At 37.1% G+C, this 21,200-nt stretch overlaps 2 protein-coding genes across 3 annotated transcripts; both read right to left on the bottom strand.

Moving 5' to 3' along the window:
• Positions 1–2,519: 2,519 nt before the first annotated feature.
• sft2d2b (SFT2 domain containing 2b) lies at positions 2,520–12,886 on the bottom strand. The gene is made up of 8 exons (XM_017702196.2): positions 12,697–12,886; positions 12,365–12,454; positions 10,734–10,819; positions 10,505–10,586; positions 10,104–10,139; positions 8,186–8,244; positions 6,844–6,873; positions 2,520–6,014 (listed from the first exon to the last, which is right to left on the bottom strand). The coding sequence occupies exons 1-8, from the start codon at positions 12,757–12,759 to the stop codon at positions 5,975–5,977; spliced, it is 486 nt and encodes a 161-aa protein (XP_017557685.1). The 5' UTR covers positions 12,760–12,886; the 3' UTR covers positions 2,520–5,974.
• A 1,673-nt stretch (positions 12,887–14,559) lies between these two features.
• Positions 14,560–20,824, bottom strand: si:ch211-207l14.1 (E3 ubiquitin-protein ligase CIP8). 2 transcript variants are annotated; one of them, XM_017702188.2, is made up of 5 exons: positions 20,549–20,824; positions 20,260–20,468; positions 19,140–19,367; positions 17,239–17,337; positions 14,560–15,460 (listed from the first exon to the last, which is right to left on the bottom strand). In XM_017702188.2, exons 2-5 carry the CDS (start codon positions 20,443–20,445, stop codon positions 15,353–15,355), a joined length of 621 nt encoding a protein of 206 aa, XP_017557677.1. In that variant the 5' UTR covers positions 20,446–20,468; positions 20,549–20,824; the 3' UTR covers positions 14,560–15,352. The 2 variants fall into 2 exon arrangements, with proteins under 2 accessions (XP_017557677.1, XP_017557676.1); XM_017702187.2 differs by having other exon boundaries at positions 20,260–20,822.
• Positions 20,825–21,200: the final 376 nt, after the last annotated feature.

Here is a 21,200-nt window from a genome sequence, read left to right as displayed (position 1 = left end):
CAAGGGTTTTATATTAAAGAATGAGCACTCATGGAACGATTAGCATGATTAAAGGGTTCTTTCCATCATGAAAGGGTTCTTAAGAATGTGCTGTAGAACTCTATATTGCAATGCAAATTGTTACAATGTCAAGCTTGTTATAATAGAGGAACCCTTTGGGTGCAGTACGGAACCCTTTTCAACAAGGTTATAAAACCGTGCACAGCTCATTCTCCATCAATCTGAAGGACCCTTTCATGATGCAAAAGACCCTTTTAATCATGCAAAGGGTTCTCTGCGTGTTCATGGTTCTACAGACCCATTTTTTTTCCTAAAAAACCCTTGAAGAACCCTCTTTTTTAAGGGCGTAGAGGGCCACACAAACTGTTCTGATTGACCTAAAGTGAGAACATAAATAAGCCGTTTCATTATTTTCATTATGATTTTCATTTTCATACTTTTTTCCACAAACAGAGTTGTTTGTTTTTTTACTGTTGTTTTATTCAAATCTAAATCAGGTCCTTAAGACTGAAATTATGATTACTGGAGTTTGCCCCCCTGATTTGACTAATCTGACCAGACCAGGGCAAACAGGTGTGGTCATTAAGGGGTGAAGTGAAATGTGTGTGTGTGGTCATTAAGGGGTTAAATGAGATATGAGTATGTGTGTGTGTGTGTGGGGGGGGGTCAATAAGGGTTTAAATGAGATACGTGTGTGTGTGTGTGTGTGTGTGTGTGTGTGTGTGTGTGTGTGTGGTCATTATGGGGTTAAGTGAGGTGTGTGTTGTTTGTGTGAGGCCGATTAGTTCACTGTGTGCTGAGCTGTAGGAGTGTCCGTTAGAGAGTGGAGTCCAGTGTGTCCACGCTGTTCAGCGCCTCCTCCAGCTGCTCTCTGGGGTCACGCACTAATTGAGGAGCCGCAGTGAGGGATGAGAGGAGCTGGACATCATGTGTCTGTACCGAGAGGAGAGGAGCTTGCAGGAAATCCGATGCCGCCACTCACTCTGCCTGTGAGATTAAAGGGTTTAAGCACGGAAAAGGTCTCATTAACGGCGCCTCACCGGACAGCACAAGGAAGGACAGGAGTGCCTGAACGGCCAACACTCACTGAGCCATGATTACAGCTGGCTGCTGTAAATTTTATTGTAAGCTTAGATCACTCTGTAAAAAAAGGTAAAGGTTATAGTAATTTTACAGGAAACTACCGTATATTTATGATAAATAATCAGAGCATATACATGTATATGCTCTGATTATTTATCATAAATATACATCTTAAAAAGATGGTTCTTAAAGTGTTGTTTAGTAAGGACAATGGTTTTATATAGAACTGTGAACACCCAAAGAACCATTTGCATGCTTAAAGGGTTCTTAGCATGGTTGTATATGGTTCTACACAGAACCTTTTTGAAAAGGGTTCCATGTAGCACCAAAAAGAGTACTTCTATTCCATACAAGCTTGAAATCATAACAATAGAAGAACGCTTTTTGGAAGAACCATTTTCAAAAAGGCTCTATATAGAACCATACACAGCACACTCTCCATCCAACCATGCTAAGAACCCTTTAAGCGTGCAAATGGTGCTTTGAGTTTTCATGCTCCTATATAGAACCATTGTCTTTACTAAAGAATCTTTGAAGAACCATCATTTTTTAAGTGTACTGTAAAATATTTACAGTAATAACCTGTGAATTTACTGTAAATGTACAGTACTTTCCTGGTAACTCTGCTGCTGAATAACTGTAAAATACACTGTCTGGTATATTACTGTAAACCAGTGCACCACTCTAAACGCCCGGCCTTTTACAGTATGATCCTGTAAAATAGCAAACCGGTATTTTAATGTATAATAAATACTGTATTTTTAGAGTAATTTTACAGTGTAAAATTACTAAAGTTTCAAACTTATATAATGTTATGAATTAAAGTTACTTTGTAATTTTGAATGAACCACACTTCAGCAATTAGGGGTAACTCAGAGAGCCCAGTCATTTGAAATGGTTTCCAGAGAGCTGGTGGTTCTCTATGTATTGGCATCAATTATAGCATCCATTATATTATATATTATACACTGTTTTGTACGGTACTGATTAGATGACTTGGATAAGACTAGAATAGCTTAATGTATATTTGCCATTTAGTTAGTATTCATGGCTCCAGGCTGAGCTGGTAAACCTCAACACAAAACACCCTCATGGTGAGAATAACAGAAACAATACAATGTACTCAAACTTCACAGTAAACATGAGAGCGTGCTCTGACAAATAAAAAAATGCAGAGAGAACTATATTTATAAATGACAGAAGAAGTTAATTAATAGAAACCAACAAAACTGCTGAGAATGCTGGGAAGCAGTTTGGGCAAACACTCCTCAGATTGTTGGATTTAATAAAATGAACTGATCTGAATGAGCTTTACCTCCGTAACTGAAGACTACACACAAAATAGCAAATCTGTATTATCAATTTGAACAAATATGTAAAGTGAGCAAAAAATGTGCAATTATGTTGTACAGTGTACAGAAAGCAGGCAGAGAAACTCTGATTTGAATGAGCTTTTAATCGCCACAGTACAGTGTTCATAACGTGCAACTGCTGCCTTCAGTCCTTACACAACAGTGATGATACTACACTACCCTGTAATGTACACTAAGAGGTCTTCATTATTAAAATATTCATTATTCAAAATGAAGCAACTGAAATACTTTCAACTAAAAAAGTACATTAGGTGATACCCTGTCCTTCCAGTTATTACAGTACTGTGCAAAAGCTTTGAGAAACAAATTAATAAGCTGTTTACTCGGGCAGTAAGCATTAATTTAAAGTTTAAATTAGTAACTTTAGAATAAATATAAATAACATTCATCCAAAAAGTACTGATTGTATGTATTTCCCAAGCTCTCCTCACAGCAGACCTGTATTATTTGTAGCCACCATCCAATAAGCCTTTATTAAATTAAATCAGAGGTGCTGTTGATGGAAGTTAACAAATTTGTGAAATGGAGTGTGTCCAGGACAATCCTGGAACCAAATCATCTGACCACCTCACAAAACTACTACTTTTTTGCAAATGGAAAAATCCAATTTATTTATAATAGTGTTAACTATTTAGGACTTTTACACAGTACTATAAATCACAAAAAAATAAAAATACACAAACTAAAAATACTGTGAAATAACATTTGATATGACCGTCCAGAAACACTTACACACAGTACAGCACAGTATAAGAACCAGTTCCATCTTGTAAAGGAATATCGTTTTTTTAAACGGTTTAATTTGAAAGCTCTGACACGCTTATGAGGAAATGACAGACTCTGAAATTACAGTCATTTGAAACAGTAAATAAAACTGGAACCACCTGAATTCAAGCAGCCAGTTCACAAGTGCAGCTCAGAGAAGCAAATACTCACAGCAAACACTAAAAATTGCTGACAATATTGGCACCCTACAATGAGCTAAGCAGCTAGAAAACAACACCAAAAATCATAATGACCCCTTAACTTGTGGAAAGTGCGAGGCAAGGACGCAAGCCTCGATGAGCTTCAGAATTCAAAGGCGAATTCAGAATGTTCACTTTTCCCATAATTAAATGGTTAAGATGTAAACAAAGTCATTCAGAGTGGTTTGAAGTAAAACACTCTGTTTCTAGAGCAACCTCCTCAGTCAAAACTGTTCACCTTGGTGGTGATAGGAACCAGACGTCTGAAGAGTTTAATGCCTTCAAAGCCCCATCACAGAAAGTTATTACATGAAATAATTGCCTGATGCTTGAGACACTGTTTTTAATAGGTTTAAGAGTCTTTTGACCTAAAACATTTTTTTATCTATTCATGGCGATGGCAGAGAGGCAAAGAAAACATTTTTTTCAGATTTTACCATCATCAATATTACATATAAAACTCAGAAGACATGTGTAGTTTCACTGATTGTTGTGGAGAGTAAATAAAATGGCTATATTTGTGTTGTAGTCACTGTGACTCCTGGTTCCTACCAGTATCATAAAGAAATTCACATCAGTTAATTTCTCTCCAACTGTCTTCATTTACATCTCAAACAGTATAATTATGCAGAACTGTAAAATAATCAATGGAATTCCCTTTTAAACAAACTAAGAGAACTAAGACCTTCAGTAAAAAAACAACAACAAAAAAAAAACAAAGAAAATTTAAGAAGCCCAACGAAAGCCACAAATACTGAACTCTATTTTAAAGGTTCTAGGATTTTCAATGGAGAATCCATATTTACACAGCACTACAGCCCCACACTAGGCTTCATTTGGATAGAACGTTTGCTCCAATGTAATAATTAAACAGTTGACCAGAAGAAGAAAGCACCAAAGAGGGGATTAGAATGGTATACGCTACAGGCCAAAAGCATGGATGCAGACATGTTTAAAGTATTAACATTATTTTACACGTAAGGCAACCAGCCAACATCATTTTTACTGACATCAGATAAAATAAAAAGAAAGAATATTCCAGTGATTTGCAGCAGTGTGCTTGTACTCTACTGTATAATTTGGGAAAAGTTTTTGGTAATAAAGGCATCATATATTGAGGAGTTTGTGCTTCTATACAAACTCCTTATGTAATGCACCTGGTTGAGTTTATCAAGCCTTCAGGAGCATCTGAATGTATCAATCAGTTGGTTTTGTTATCAAACTTTTGGCCTGTTGTCTATTGCAGTGCAAGAAATGTGACCTAAAAAAACTCTTCTTCTTCATCTCTATGTAAATATACAGCACTGTGCATAAGTCTTAGGCATGAAGAAAATGATACGCAAAGCTATTTAACTAATCAATAAGTGTCTATTTGTTAAAAAACATTAACATGAAAATAAGTACAAATAGATCATGCATTGTGGCTTGATATTAACCAGCCAGTATCTCGTTTATCTAATCAATCCTTCATTAAAAGGCCTAAATCATGGAATTCAACTTATTCTTGCTTTTTTTTTTTGTTTTACAATAAAGTGTGATGTAGTATGTAAACATTGTACCAAAGTACCAAAACCGTTCACTTCCCAGTCCACAAAGTTCATATATGGAAATTAAACTGCAAATCACACTTCTTGTGATGTCAAGAAAATCAACACATTTACATACTCTAGCCTTCAGTAGTTTAGCCCTGCCCATTCATGCTGAATTTATAGGGACTGTTTCAGTCCAGGCACAATACAGTGAACAAGGCACAATCCCGGGCAGCCAATCAGAACAGAGATCATTTACATATATCAGTATTAAAGGCACAGTAACAAATTGTAAGGGGCAAAGAGAAGGGGAAGAATGTAAAAATTAATCATGACTGCTTTTGGTTCACTAAATCACACAAACACTATAACTGGACCTCAGGGGAAACAGAAAAGGCCAGGATAATATGTAGAATTTGGGCATTTTAAATGAAATCAAATGAGCTGCTGATTAAATTAATTTATATTAATCCAAATTCATACAATGGCTGGAGTGCAGCATAAAGTTAGGAACAAAATCTGTGTTATATGAACTAAAATATTAATAATGACTTATTAAAACAGTACATTCGTGTCATGTTTACTGTATTTACATTTATTTGTACTTATTTAGATGTTATATAGTGTTTTACAAGCAAAAGTACTGTATATGTTTATAAACACACATTATAAAATGGTAAGGCCACTTTGTTCAAGTGCACAGTGGCAATGGTCATCTGTGACATCTTAATTGTAATCTTCATACAGCCATCACTCCTTCACATTTCATTCCTTCACTGACCTCTAGAGAGAGTATGTGCGAGTATGTGCTGTGTGAGTGCAAGCGGTTACATCGGTACACATTCCTGGAGAGTGTCCAGCCATCAAGGAGAGGAAAAGCACACCTGTGGTGTGTGCGTGTGCCAGGCGCTAGAGTGGGCGCTCGAGTGGGCGCTACCAGTGGGCACTCAGGGGGTAGCGGAGCTGAAGCCAGAGCAGGCAGGGAGAAAGAGAGGGGGGCGAGAGAGGTCCGCAGCACTACACCTCACTTCAAACATACGGAGAACACCTTAATCACCGCATCCCTGGATTAAAACAAACACAAATCAGTAAACAAGCAGCCTCGGCCAAAAGCAGAAGTGTGAAAAGTCTGTTTTGGCCACTCGAGCAGAGCCATGAGTGAATGGAGCTTCTGACCCAGGGCCCATCTGAATCTGAAGCAGCAGAGGCATTTTAAATATGTTGTTTATCATAACACACTACAGTACAGTTTTAAAAACTGTACTGCAATGCTGCGAACTTCAGTAAGCAAACTGACATGCTCCAAAAATATGGAATTCCATGAAAACAGAAATACAGAATCTTATATTCAGTACTGTGCAAAAGTTAAGTGTTTAAAACAGTAAGTTTGTTGCTGCCAACAGTGAAATACTAAAATAAAAAAAACCCTAAGTACCGTAAAACATTAAAAAAGGTTATTTATTTCTTCTAATAATATGAAATTAGAATCTGCTAAATTCCATCAGCAGCACACCTGATTTAAAATAATGAAGGACTTGCACACATCAAAATCACAATGTATTTAAATCTGTTTACTTGTACTTATTCTACTGTTAGTGTTTTCTGAACAAATGAAATGAAGTAAACAGTCCAAGTCCTTTAGTCTAACTAAAGGGCATTACTTACAATTCTCTCAGATGCTTAACATGTTTGCACAGTACCATAATATTATTACTGATTTTGTACTCCCAAATGTTTTTTTTCTAAATACATTTATAATAAATATTTTTTGGATGAATAATTTATAACAATGACATACTCATATAGAGCATTTTCATTTATTTATTTTTTTCAAATAATTTCCATTCATTTTGTGATTTAAAAAAATGGCACAGTATCTTTAAAAGGACTCACCTTGCAAATGGAATATATGATAAGCCGTACCTATAATGGAAAAAACTAAAAGGTTATATTCAGGCAAAAACACAATGTGAAACATAATATTAATTCTATATTAATATTATTAATATATTACATAGAACTGTACAAAAAAATATGGACATATGGTCATACAAGATTTTGTTGATTTTCTAAGTGAAATACCACAGAAATACCGTCCTCTACAGGGGGCAAACTGTACATTTTCATGCAAGATTTCTATTTATTGAATTTAACATATAGAAATAAAACAATATATATATAAAATGTACCATAATGTTTGCACAGTCCATATTCAGCTGTACACTGTAAATTAATGATACTGATGTGTGTGTATATAAATATGTCTGGATAAATCTCAGCTTTAGAGGAGAAGTGAAAAAACATCAGCATCTTACATATGAATGGGAAAAAGATTTTGTTAAGTAATTTTGAGGCATTTCTATTCATCTGTTCATCATAACATGCTACTACAATATAAAGAACAGCTGGTATTTTCAAATGTAAAAAATAAAATATGTAATAAATAAAAATGACAAAAAACAAGACAGTTATGATTTATATGCAAAAGTAAGAACACAGACATAAAGACATTAGAATATTTTACTACTGTATATCAGATCACACCCTCAGATCTGGACTTTTTGCAGCGCTGTTCACAAAACTCTGGCAGCAGGTCATTCAGCTCCCAAACTCTAACCCTCTCTGCCTCGATGTCTTTGTGACTACTCTACCCTCTCATCCCTTAAAGCTCAACTTAAAACCTTCTTCTTTGGTTTAAACGGACCTTCTTTACCAAGATCCTTATCCCCACCCCCCCACCCCCATTGTAAAGCATCCTTGGGTTTGTGAAAGGAATTACATAAATAAGAGATAATAATTAATATGATGCTTAATTACTTTTTAAGTATCATTTGTTATGTATGACTAAAAATCTAAAATGGCTCTGCCAGAAAGAAAATGTTAATTTTTTTGTGAAGTACGTACGCAAGTACTTAATCAATTAATTAAGTTCTTAAAAATAAACACATAATGTAGCCCTGCTTTCATACAGAAAGCTGCAGGAGAGATCAAAGGCTACAGCATTAGCCAGCATTAGACGAAGAGCTGCAGCTTTGACCCCCACATAAATGAACCTGGCAGCAAGCTAGAGAAATAATTGGCTTTTTTAAAACCAGCATTTCATCTCCCTGACTGCTGACAGCAGAGAGGACGCTGGTGTCTGAGCAGCATGTGCAGGTCAACAGTCAGGAAAATACAACACATTTACGCTAATCATTTTTATTGACTCAACAGGTGTGAGTCGGTGGTCACTTACCAAGTAAAAGCCAGAAACTGGAGAACGCAAAAGAGCAGGGCAAGACCTTTGTTTTTCCACTGAGGGAGAATCAAAATGCACCACGGTATTAATATACATCACAATACAAATGGGTATTATTACACATTGTATGATGGTAGTTATTAAGTAATCTACTGATTATTTTGATGATTAATCAAGTTTTTTAAAAAGATCATAACAGTACAAAATGGAATTTGCTGAATAATAGTCTTTCAAAGATAAACAAGGAAGCATTTAAAAAGACTTTAAATAATAAAATATTCATATACAAAAGCTAAGTGCACTAAGATCTGCAAGAGAAACCAGTAGGAGAATGTAAACTAAGCATTATTATCACCTTCAGCCAATTTGTAATTTATTCATTTCCCATCTACTAACATGGTACATTTTCTGGGAATGCTTTGTTAAAGGGGAACTCCACCGATTTTGCAAAATTACTCATTCAACAGTTTAGATGTAAACAAAATCATTCGGGAGTGTTTCCGTGTGAAATGCACCTTTTTAGAGAAATGTACAGAGTCAGAACTGCATTCTCAACTGAGAGCAATGCGCGCGACCTAATGTGCTTTTGTTGTCACTAGCAAGATGTATGCACGGTGGCTAACGGCGACTAATTTATTTCATTCGCATACGTTTCTTACTTTGCTTCCAGTTTCTATGGTGGAAAATACAACAGAGGGAACAGTAGTTTCCTTTAGCAGACAGCATTTAAAGAAATCCGCTTTGCTTTTTTCCAGTGGTCCTGAGTTGGTTAAGTAGTTGCTACAAACCCAAATTTGTAAAGTTGTTTGTATTTGTGTGTTGCTTCCAAACACTTTCTTTTTTTCATCCTGGCACAGCGCAGATCAGCACAACTGTGAACAATTAACCAGCGAGGTGCAACTGTGATCTATCACCGCTCCACTGATAAACACTCACAATCTCAAGGCATGCAGGGCAGAGATGTACATGTATAACAACGACTGGTTCCGACGACTGGAGCATTACTTTTTTTCTTTACATTTCTCCAAAAAGGAGCATTTCACACCGAACCACTCTGAATGATCTTGTTAACATCTCAACCAATGAATGATTAAGTAATTTTCCAAAATCGGTGGAGTTCCCCATTAAGCTTTAAGGGAATTTTGGCCCAGTGCTGATATTTTTCATGTAAAGCTATGCAAAATTTGAACACCCTTTTCAAAACATATGTTCTGTTGATTTTCTAAGTGAAACTAAGTTAACACACCCTCTATCCTTTTATTGCCTGTTTTCTATTCATTTGCTGGGTTCAACATACCAACAAAAATAAAATACATTGTAAACGTATACTATACTATAACATATTATGTGTTAAATTCAGTAAGTAAACAGTAATTGTGTATTCAAATGTGCAGAAGTTGTTCTCTGTGGAAGGTGTTTTAACTTACTATCAACAAAAAATCAGCAAAATGTCATTTAAATATGGGCGTACAAACTTTTGCATACAAATATAAGTATCTACCAATGTTAATACATGATCATTTATATATATATACACAGAAACTACATCTATGTAGATTAGCACTGTGAAGAAATGTAATATTTCTTTATAAAAGGCTACACATGCAAGACATGAATAAACACAGATATTTTAGCACAGCAGCTCAGCTGTATAATAAATACACCACCAAAAATGGGTTTGACATATCAGTCAAATCTAAACATGTGTCCAATGTTGATACTTGTTTTTTCAAGTAAAAATCTGCAGATACTGATATGATCCCAACTTCATTTTGCATCCCTAAAATTTCAGTGTATAATATTTGTATTAACTATGCAATGAAGTTAAACCTAGTAATTGTAACCACCCAAATAACACTACATAATAATTGAGATACAAGGGAAAACAAATGACTGATAACAACAGGAAGCTTACCCAAAATGCAGCGCAGAGAGTCAACACAAGGCATGTCTGCAAACACCCAATAATCATATTTCAGATTAAAGGGGGAAAAACAGTTATAAAACATTCTGCAGTATTTTGTCACAGGTTGCTAAAAAATCTATTTAACGTTGAATGGAAGTTAATGGAATGAGATTTTTTTTCAAAGTCATTTTGGAGCTTTTTTATTGCTCCACTCATCATGAAACATTAATGGTAATGAGCAGCTTCATATTAAATCAATTAATAAAAACAACAAAAATGGAGATACAAGGTTTTGTTACAACAGCGATAATGTTCATATTGACAGTGCATGAGTATTCGTTTGTGTGTGTGTGTGTGTGTGTGTGTGTGTGTGTGTGTGTGTGTGTGTGTGTGTGCGTGTGTGTTCTCACTATCATGATGGCTGTGGCCAGCGCTCTGGTCTTGTCACACATCCTCTTCACTTGCTTTAAGGGCCCCATCAAGAACATTGTGCTAGAACAGGATACAAATCTACTGATTTCTATACACAGCAGTAAGTCTAATGTCAAAACATGTGGCCCATTGTTGCTCCAAACCCTGATGCCACACCCTATTGCTGGGCCAATTTTAACACCACAGTATTCATAAACTCAAACTCACCTTAAAAGAGAGGCAACATTGCCAAAAGTGTAGAAAACCACAAACAGTATGAGGCCATTTCTAGGAACCCATAGTAAACACGATCCCTAAAGGAAATGAACAAGGAGAAAGTCCATAAACAATAAAGTACATACAGCTCTACACAAAAGTTTGAAGTTAAATTTGAAGTTTATTTGTTGATTTTCATTGTGAAAATATGTTACGCATCCTCTACACAGAACAAACCTAAACAGTGTTTTTTGGCCAACTGTAGTACACAATTTTGCTGTGTTTAACATATTGTAAACATAAAATAATATATATCTTGCTCTCTCTGTTTGACCACCATACTTTACTGGCATGAATACTGAACAGGCAATACTGACAAAGCAATAACCAGACAATGGGCAATACCTACAATATTACTAGTAATAATAAATAAACAATGAGTTTAACTGTGCACTTACACAGACACATACACAAATGTACACACCAAAAACATATAAACGAACACACTACAGAAGAGAAATCAAGAAAATTTTCTCTCATTCTCTCTGGAGTATGGAAGGATGATATGGTAAATATATAACAGCTTGACACATCAAGACATTTTCTTAATATACATCACAATATTTCCTTTTGCTGAGGTTTGATAAGTTGGAACAGATGAAAAAAGAGGCAGTAGTGCTATATATAAAAATTACAATCAAAAACTATAAATACAACGACTTTTATTCAACATTTCATATACTGCACTGCACTAATTGATGGTAATTATGCTTCTTTTTAAATTAAACATGCAGTTGTTCAGTACTGACAAAATACACGATATTTTAAAAAGTATTTACTGACATAATGTGATGTATTTTATCACATTAATGATAAATACTGTCACATTGCCACCCCTACCGTGCAGAAAGTAGAGTACCTACTGTGATATGCTGATGAGTGAATATATATTTTAAACTGAGGTGAAGACTATTTACTATAAATTCATTTGTGTTGAAGCTGTGGTCACCCAATGGTGTAGCAGATCGACCGTCCAGGTGCAACAAAGACATGTTAAAAAATTAATATAGTTAAATATTAAGATGAAAAACAAGTCACTCAGTGTCCCGTTCTAGAGAAACTTACCAAGTCAGAATTGTTCACACTGCAGACAGGAATCAGATCCCGAAGCATTTAATGCCTCTTAAAGCTCTCTCACAGAACGTTATTACATAAAATGCCTACAAATACACTTCCTTATGGCTGAGAAATTGTTTTACAACAGCTCTGAGATAAAAATTTGTCTTAAAATGTATCTTTATAGCTGAAAGGCACATGCAGGATGTTGTAGGGCACAATAAAATATCCCATTATTGCCATTATAAGCGGTTGTTGTGGATGGTACATAAAATGGCTATACTTGTGTTGTAGACATAACGACCCCTGGATCCTATTAAAAAAGATTTATTAAAGACATACAAATCTGTAAGTTTCTCTACAAATTAACATTTCACATCAAAACAATTAGAATGCTTGTGTTTCCATCTTAACCATTAAATTGTACAGATATTTTTGGTAAATTCGGTGGATTTCCTCTTTAAATTTCTCTTTCTCTCTCTCTCTCTCTCTCTCTCTCTCTCTCTCTCTCTCTCTCTCCTTCTTACCAGAACTGAACAGAAGACTCCCAGCGCGAAGCAGGCGATGAAGGCTTTGAGGCGAGTTCCCCAGCCCAGCGTGGTGGCTTCACTCGCCGCCTGGAAAGCAGCAACAGCGGCTGGGCGTTATAACGACGGTCTAACATGCTTACAAACGTTTCACAGACAAAAAGAGACCTCGCCTTCGTCGCGCACCACTTCCGGAACAGCATAAAAACGCTCCTCTCGACTTTAAACCACTTTGCCAGCTCTCTGGCAGCCCGACTGGTGTTAGCATGTTGTGCTACACGTCTGAAATGAACTTAACTCGCTCGTTCGTTCGCTGGCTAACTTCACGTTACCTGCAACACGTTGAGGTCGTCGTTGCCGTCTTGGCCGCTGAGAACTTTCTTTAATTTGTCCATGAGTGCTGGGCGAGCAGGAATAGGGGGACTTCAAAGTTAAAGTAAGACGATAAAACCGTTTGTTTCGCTCAAACTCCGTCTGTATTGATCCGCTCGTTTTCCTGTTTCAATGTACAACAGGTGAATGTGATAACTTCCGCCTGTAGCCACGGCAACGACTAGGCCAACGTCACGACGCAGAGGAGAGAAGGGCACAACCTGTTTTATTTATTTATTTTCTTACCAAATTATTTAAAAAATATTTGAGCAAGATTCATAAACCGTTTCTGAAAGCAACCTACACATCCATACGGAGCCCATAATGTGGCATGGTGATTATTTTTTAATAACACATGGCTTATATTGAGGCCTTGTGCTACGTTTCTCATAACTCGTGGCCTCAGTATAGTTATTCGTGGCCTCAGCACAGCATAGTAATTCCTGGCCTCAAGATATTACTCTGTGGCCCAGCCTATGTATGAAACCTTAGGGGCTCCAAAGGGACACCACTGCTAACACAGGGGGCTAGCTGTAACGGTCGCTATAACAGTCCAGTAAATGGAAGAAACAACTACTAATTTAATGCAATTCTGTGTTGTTGGAGTCTTACAAGCTTTCACACATAAAAATACAGGCATCAACTTAAATAGTGAAAGCAGTCATGGTAAATTTGACTACAAATATCAGTGCAATAAGACAGAAATAGCTTTTATACTCATGGCATTTTCAGATGACGCCCTCATGGCGCTCTAGGCCTTCAGAGACAGCATAACAGTTCCTATGAGCTAAAAGTACGTGTTTGTCATTTGTAGGTCACTTTTATTCAATAGACTCATGCTTGCATTTAAACTCTAAGTAATACAGCATTGCTCTTGATTAATTGGTAAGTTTTGGGTGGAAACAAAATGGTTAAATTCTTGAAAAACCCAGCAGACAATCTATTCTATAGTGTATTTTTTGTCCATGGTATCTAGAAAGATATAGATATATAAAGTGAGCTCTCCTGTTGATTAGGGCTCCAAGAGCTGAATTAAAGGCCTAACAAGTTAACCATCAGCATAATTACAAAGCATGGTTTGACTTCCAATAGACGGAGCCAATGACATGCAAAAAAGGTCCCTCTAGCCTTTCTGGAAGTCCTAAAAATGTGATTGCGAATCTGAGAGTGGCCTAATCAATGTGTTCTTAGAAAACAGCAGCACTAGCCCAAGACCAAGCCTCTCTAGAGTCATGGTGAAACTGCTACATGATAAAACATATCGCTGCTGTCAGAAAACAACCTTGTATCTCCATTTTTGATGTTTTTTAGTTTTTGATATAAATTGAAAATACTAGTTGTTTTTAACACTGTGTGTAAATTCCATGATGAATGGACCAAAAGAAACAACCAAATATGACTTAGAAAAACGTCTGGTTCCATTGACTTACATTAAAAGTAGAGCAGGTTTTTTCCTTCTCCTGTAAAGTTACCATTTTGGAGATAGGAGATTTTGTTCTGACAGCAGCGATATGCTAGTTTGTCTGTAACAAGCTTCAAGTAAAACATAGAATATCTTTTAGAAGCTTTAAATGTCTGTGTTTAATCAATCATCAGAACTGCCAATGTGAATTGCTGTTAGCTTGTGTTAGCTAGTGATAACAAAATACTAGAATCCCATAGGGAGGCTAGCAGAATTTAGCATTATTGCACTGATGAGTTTTTCCTCAAGTTTTGGCCGAGTTTTTACATTTATGGCCTGAATTGAAGGCCTAACTACCACTGCCTTTTTCCATTAAAAGTTTCCAAACATATAACTGCTTTGAATTTAAATAAATGACGTGGACTTTTCTCATTGTTTATTGAAGGAAATGAGTTGTAACACTGTGTGAAACTAACTAAACAAAGTAGAAGCTGCACTTTAGCCTGGCTAGTAAAATACGCTTTAATGTGGCTTTCATTTTATATTTACAAAAAAAAAAAAAGCCTTTAAAAATGCCTGGCACATTAATGAATGTGGACTTGGCAGAACAAAAATTACACACTTGTGTTCTTGAAAATATGTTTTAGACTGATGTTTTGAAATGGATTTGGTTAGTTACATACTAAGTTAGCTTCTTCCAGAAACTCTTTGTCCATGAGCTATTGGATAAATAGACTTTATACATACAGACTTACAACATACAAGATAGAAAATCAGTTTCTAAACCAGAACAGACTTTCTAACATGACCTAAAGTGTTTAAAAGAGAGAAGTTGGCTATAAGAAACAAAAGGACAAAAACATTACAGCATTCTGTCCATGAATTAGCCAGCATTTTATCTGAGGTTTAGTACCTCTGATCTGCAGTTCACATTCACCACTCTAGGCTGCTGCAATCCAGTATAATCCCATTACTCGCAACTGCAGGAAGCAGAAAGTTCCAGACATGTACTTGAGGATCTAGAGCTGCAGATCCATGCTTATCAAGATTAATTAAACAAGGAGATCCGACAGCAGCACAACAGGTAGTGTGTGAAAGAAGCTGCAGGGGGATGCATTCTCAGTTCCTTTGAAAACACATGTCCATAGTTCTCAGTCTCTTCATTCCAGCAATCTCAGATGGGTAAAAATAACTTCATATGTGGCTGTGAAGGGTCAGGGCACTTTGACACGAGTGGATGTCCAGTAAAGAGGTTCTGGCATGGCTACATGCTTGCGGCATGTAGGGCAAGTCTGCTTTGTCCACAGCCACTCCTCTATACACTGAAACAGAAACAGAGAAAACACAAAGCACTCAGCACTTTATATGGAGGAGGTAAGAGAAACACGCAGTCTGCAAATAATGTCATTGCAGTTTAACTCAAAACTCAAATCTTTTTTTCCACAATGAACTTTACTGTCCATTCCAGACCAATCACATTCCAATAACTGTATTATTCAGCTTCACTCAGGATTCTCAAAAACATGATTATAAAATATTAGTTGATGATTAACTGCTATATAAATAAAGGCGATAAGCAATTATGCAAAAATTAAGCAATTATGTTTTTTGTTTATTGCACACAACAAAGATGAGCCTATAGCGGCTAAACTGGCTGATTAGCCATCTACCAAATAAGGTTCACCCAATTAAAAATAACAGTTCTTCAAGTGTTTCTTAATAAAAAAAAAAAAGAGGAACCCTTTTGTTGCTATACAGAACCATCTACAGCACGTTCTCCATCAATCTGAAGAAGAACCCTTTAATGATGTTAAGCGTTCTTTGAGTGTTCACGGTTCTAAATAGAACCATTTTCTTTCCTAAAGAATCCTTGGAGAACTATGATTTTTTAGTGTGCAGTCAGTCGTGTTTGGAGTCCATATGTTGTAGTCCAGAACTGAAGTGGCGAGGCTAACATTGCTAACAAATGCTGGAACTCAGTAGTCACCCAAATGACCAAATCTATTTTCGTTAATACATCCTCAAACCCTCTCTCAGCCCGCTCAAACAGCACCCAGCTCTTCTTTACAGTTGCACAAACTTGTCGATGTGCTTTAATACACAATATTTAAGACTTACTGTGATCCATAACAATAAACAAAACTGCAGGCAGCCACCTGGATGTGGGTTGAGCTGTTTTAGGGATGTGTTAATGAAAATTATTTGGGTGACTATTGAGATCTAGTGTTTGTTAGCAATGTTAGCCTTTTAGCTCCACTTCTAAACTAAAGAAGAAACATTTGGACTCCAAACCTGTCTTGGCTGATCAGCTACAAGCAAGCAAGCAAAGTTTATTGATATAGCGATTTATATATAGGTGCTGTCACAAAGCAGCTTTACAGAACAATCGGTATTACAGAAAGAAAAAGAAAAGAAAATCCGGGTTCAAGCCCCTATGAGCGTCGCCAGTGGCGGCGGTGGCAAGGAAAAACTCCCTAAGAGCAAGAGGAAGAAACCTTGAGAGGAACCAAGACTCAGAAGGGGAACCCATCCTCCTCTGGTGGACACAGCATAGCAAACATTGTTAGTGTAAAGTATTAAGTATTATAGTATTATAATACACCCACACCTGGGGTAAGTCACAGCTACAGCTACAGCTACAGCTCAAATAAACAAATACTACTCATCGCTGCCCTCTAACAGTGTTACATTTATGGCATTTGGCAGATGCTCTTATCCAGAGCAACTTCCAATTTGATCATTTTACACAAGTAGGCGAAGGTAGTGTTAGGAGTCTTGCCCAAGGACTCTCATTGGTATAGTGTAGGGTGCTTAGCCAGATGGGGTTTGATCTCCAGTTTACAGCATAGAAGGCAGAGGTGTTACCTACTACACTGTACCACACCAACACCAAACAGAGGACCAGCCAAACTTTCTTCTATTGTTTATACATATTGTCCCCCTGCCACACTTCTGAAATCAAACCTGTGCTCGTGACACCAACTCTTAGCATTTTGTTATTGTGTGATATGTGAATGATTTCTAATCCACCTATGGCTATAGCTGCGTAATGAGAATATGAGAGTTTGGTAGAAATGTCCAGTGTCCAGCAGTCTCCTACCTCAGTGTGGAAGCTGTGTGAACAGTGGAGCTCTCTGATAGATCCTCCTCCTTTGCGCAGGTCATCATGGCAGATCAGACACAAACTATCTGCATCGCTCTGCAACACAAAGCACCCCCATCAGCACCTGGGAAGAACTGTGTCTCTGCGTCTCACACACATATTCACAGTTACACATCCGCATATACTGACCACATTGCTGACCACAACAAAACACAAACAAAAACAACAGATCACATGCAGTCTGTCTAGTCATGACATAAGAACAAAAATCACACACCAGCAACATCAGAGCCACAGGCTGCTTTCATGATTCAGTCTGACCACAGTGACCACAGCACAGATCCGTTTAGACATTCTAAGGACCCAACAGCAGGTCCAGATTTCTACTGCTCAATATGAAACTGCATAGACTACTGTGTAAATGTCAGAGATCACCAATTATTAATTTAATTTCCAGTGAATGTTTCAATATCAGAAAAAGCAGAAAAGATATTTAATGGAAATCTACGCAGAAGCTTCAACAGCTAAATATAACATCCTTTTTAAGACTTAGTGTGTCCACCTTTTGACTTTATTACAACCTGTTTTAATTTCAGTAGACTTGTTTTCAGTTTTTCAAAGAATTCTGCATGAAGTTGGTTGCATTTTTTGCTTCTCATGATCCAACTAACTACAATTACAAGACTCAACAGCCCTTAATATGTCACTCCACATCTCAGATTCCCAGTTTTGGTGTTCTGATTGAAGTTCTTTTTTTTTGTCTGTGTCCTTTTCTCAGTGAGGCTTCTTGACAATTACACATCCTTTCAGACCCACAGTGCTGTGTTGTCTTCTCATAGTGGAAGGATAGACCAAAATACCTGTGGATGTTTCAGATCTGAGGCCGCTCGATTTTCTCCTCTCTCTCAAAGACAAAGTGCTGTTTATCTGATGGTGACAGTGTTAGTGGTCTATCAGGTCTTGCAGGTGGTTGTTAGGAGTCCCATTTTCTCTGAACATTTCAATCATTTTTGAAACTCCTGTTTGTTCACTTATTTTCCCTGGACTTCTTTATGCAAGTAGATTATTTCATCTTATCTCTTGAAAAATGTAACAATTTAGGCTTAATGGCTGGTTCGACTGGAAAATTAAGTTAAAATAAATAAATAAAGGGTGGTTTTGCACAGAACTGTTTACAGGAACCTAATCTGGTCTTTGGGAAGCATGTTGAGCCTACCAATATTGAGCATGAATTATGACTAAATAGCACAAATATCTGAAAGTAATTTAGGATAATCATGCAAATCAGGACAGAAAAGGCAGAAATATAAGTCCATTTAACTGCAAATGAGACACTGTGGCTTAGCACTAATTGAAAGCTGGTGTATTGAATGCATGTTTCTCAGTCCATTGTTCAGTAAAAATGCAGTTTTCTGGGGCTCCCGAGTGGCACAACCATCTGAGCTAAGGGTCACCAGTCTTGTCTACAAAGGGCAGCTGTAGCTGCAAATATTGAAGCAGTTTTCCATTAGATTTAAGCCAATTTGTTTATCAGATTAAAACCTGAACTTGATTTATTAGGAAAAATGGCTACAGTTAAAGGTATAGTCATTTTCCACCAGTCACAGCACAGACCTTGAGCAGGCAACACTGACACAAACTTAAAAGATGTGCATGAACTTAAAAGCGGAGTGTGGCTGAAACCAAAAACACAGGCTATTATTATTCGCAGATAAAACTATTATGCTTGTTTTGTAAATAAATACAGACCATAACTGATGACCTCTGCCTTACATGGCGGTGCTATGGGTCATTAATTGTATCTACTTGATAATAACCCTATTAATAACTGAATGTAATTTAGGGAGTTGACCTCCATAATGAGATTAAAAACTGACACATGACCACGTAAGACTCACTAGTGACATGACGTTGCGGCTCCTGAACCGCAATTTCCTCTCCGGTGGCTCCAGCACCTCAGGTATGGTCGGGATGGCGGGGGGTCGCCTCTCATGTAGGGGTCTCTCTTTGTCCTCCTCTTCATTGCGGGTGTGCTGCCTCACGTGCGCCGGGGCAGGAGCCATGGTGGCCGCATGTAGACGGGCCAGATAGGTCAGATTGGTCAGCTGCATAGCACTCAGTTGATCCTGAGAGAGACAGAAGAGTGACAGTATTCAGTATATTGTTACGTGAAACTGCAAGAAGAACACACTGATTGGTTTAAGAGCTCATATGAATATTACAGCCTTCTGCAATATTAGTACTGCAAAGGCCTGTACTGTGATAACAATTAGTAAACAATTTATCTTACAAGAGTCCATTTTATCGCTTCTAAAGAGAATTATTTTTAAAAATCTTGAAAAGAATCCTCAAATTATTAAAGTGTCATTAGTATTTAAATTAATTAAGAAGACCAATTAATTGGTAATTGCCTGTATGTGACTCTAATATCTGTGGTCAATGAAACATACAGCTATGTGCAAAAGTTTGGGCACCCCTGGTCAAATGACACTGATTTTAAGTGAAAACAAATGAATATATTACACATTTTATTTACACATTTTAATGCCCAATCACTGTTCATTTGCTGAACTTAACATTTTGGAAAACAACAAAATCTAAAATGTGGCCTGGGTAAAAATTATTTTTATGTATTTTTTCTAATATGTTAAATAAAAAAAAAGTAAATAGAAATTGTGCACTAACTTTAGCAGAAAAGTGGCTTATTTCAGGACTTTATAAGTTATAAAGGGTTGCCTATTTTTATTATTATTATTTTTTATTATTATTATTATTACTGTTAGAGACACAGTATAAAGTATAAACTTTAGACAGAATATATAAAATACAGTATATAATGCACGTAAGAAAGCCACTGTAACCCCCTAAACCTTTACTTTAATTCCTCATTCTCATAACTATGTGATTTAAATATTAATTTAATAGTAGTTACTGAAAAATAAGCCTTAATATCAATAACTGAGTAACATGCTTAGAGTTTAAGGAGCTAAATGAGTGCATTTTGAGTCTGCTACTGACTGGACATGGAAGAGAGGCTCTGCGTTTGGTCAGCAAGTGACTCGGCCTGGGTATATTCAAGCTTCTCTTCCTCCCCGTCTCCTCCTCCTCGTCCTCCTGCTCCTCTGGCTCCTCTGCACTGTCCTGCTCTTCATCTTCAGCAGGCCAGGCTGTGAAAATGTCCTCCTCCTCTTCTTCCTTCTCCATGATGTGTTGGGGTATCCTCAGGTCTGTGGGACAGGGCTTTGAGGTGCTAGAGCTGCTGAGAGAAGAGCAGGCTGGCATAAAACAAGCATGTAACTGAGTTTACCTGCTCCTGGTCGTGCCTGGCTGTGCTGACTAAGCCCCTGTAATGAGATCCCTATGCTTCTCCTCAGCCATCTGTCTGTTTCTGCAGCGCCGAATCAACTGACCGCCTGTGAATCCCTAACTAATCTATTTATTATTGGAGAGGGAGAGAGAGAGAGAGAGGTGGGGAGAGGAGAGTGAGTGAGAGGGGAGGGAGAGAAGGCCTTAGAAGATCTCAAATCCATCTCGAAGTATCTAGATCAGGTAACATCCAGATGCACCCTCCTAAACTCAAACGATGTAGCTACCCCAGAGTCCACTGAATGTGTTTGGGATTACTTGGAAGGTGAGAATCAGAAAATGCAAGCAATTGAAGTTTGACTGAAGTTGGAGGAGTGGAAAAATATCCCTGCAGATTTATTTATTTTTTCTGCTGAAAAGAAGGGAAGCTGTAATAAAGGCATATTGTGGATACACTAAATACAGAAAACAGATATTATATTTACTTGTTGAGGCTTCTGTATAATTTTATATTGAATATGTTTTCTGCTTTTTTTCCGATGCTGAAAAAAGACCACCTCTCAGATTTATTACATACTGAGACTTATTAATCAGTGACTACAGGGACCACTGTAAAGAAATCTAAGTCTGCAAGTGTCTCTAAAGTGAACCAT

The sequence above is a fragment of the Pygocentrus nattereri genome, chromosome 30 (genome assembly GCF_015220715.1).
Source record: "Pygocentrus nattereri isolate fPygNat1 chromosome 30, fPygNat1.pri, whole genome shotgun sequence".
Taxonomy (NCBI): domain Eukaryota; kingdom Metazoa; phylum Chordata; class Actinopteri; order Characiformes; family Serrasalmidae; genus Pygocentrus; species Pygocentrus nattereri.
Note: the sequence above shows the minus strand (reverse complement) of the source record. Positions and strands in the feature narration are given on the sequence as shown.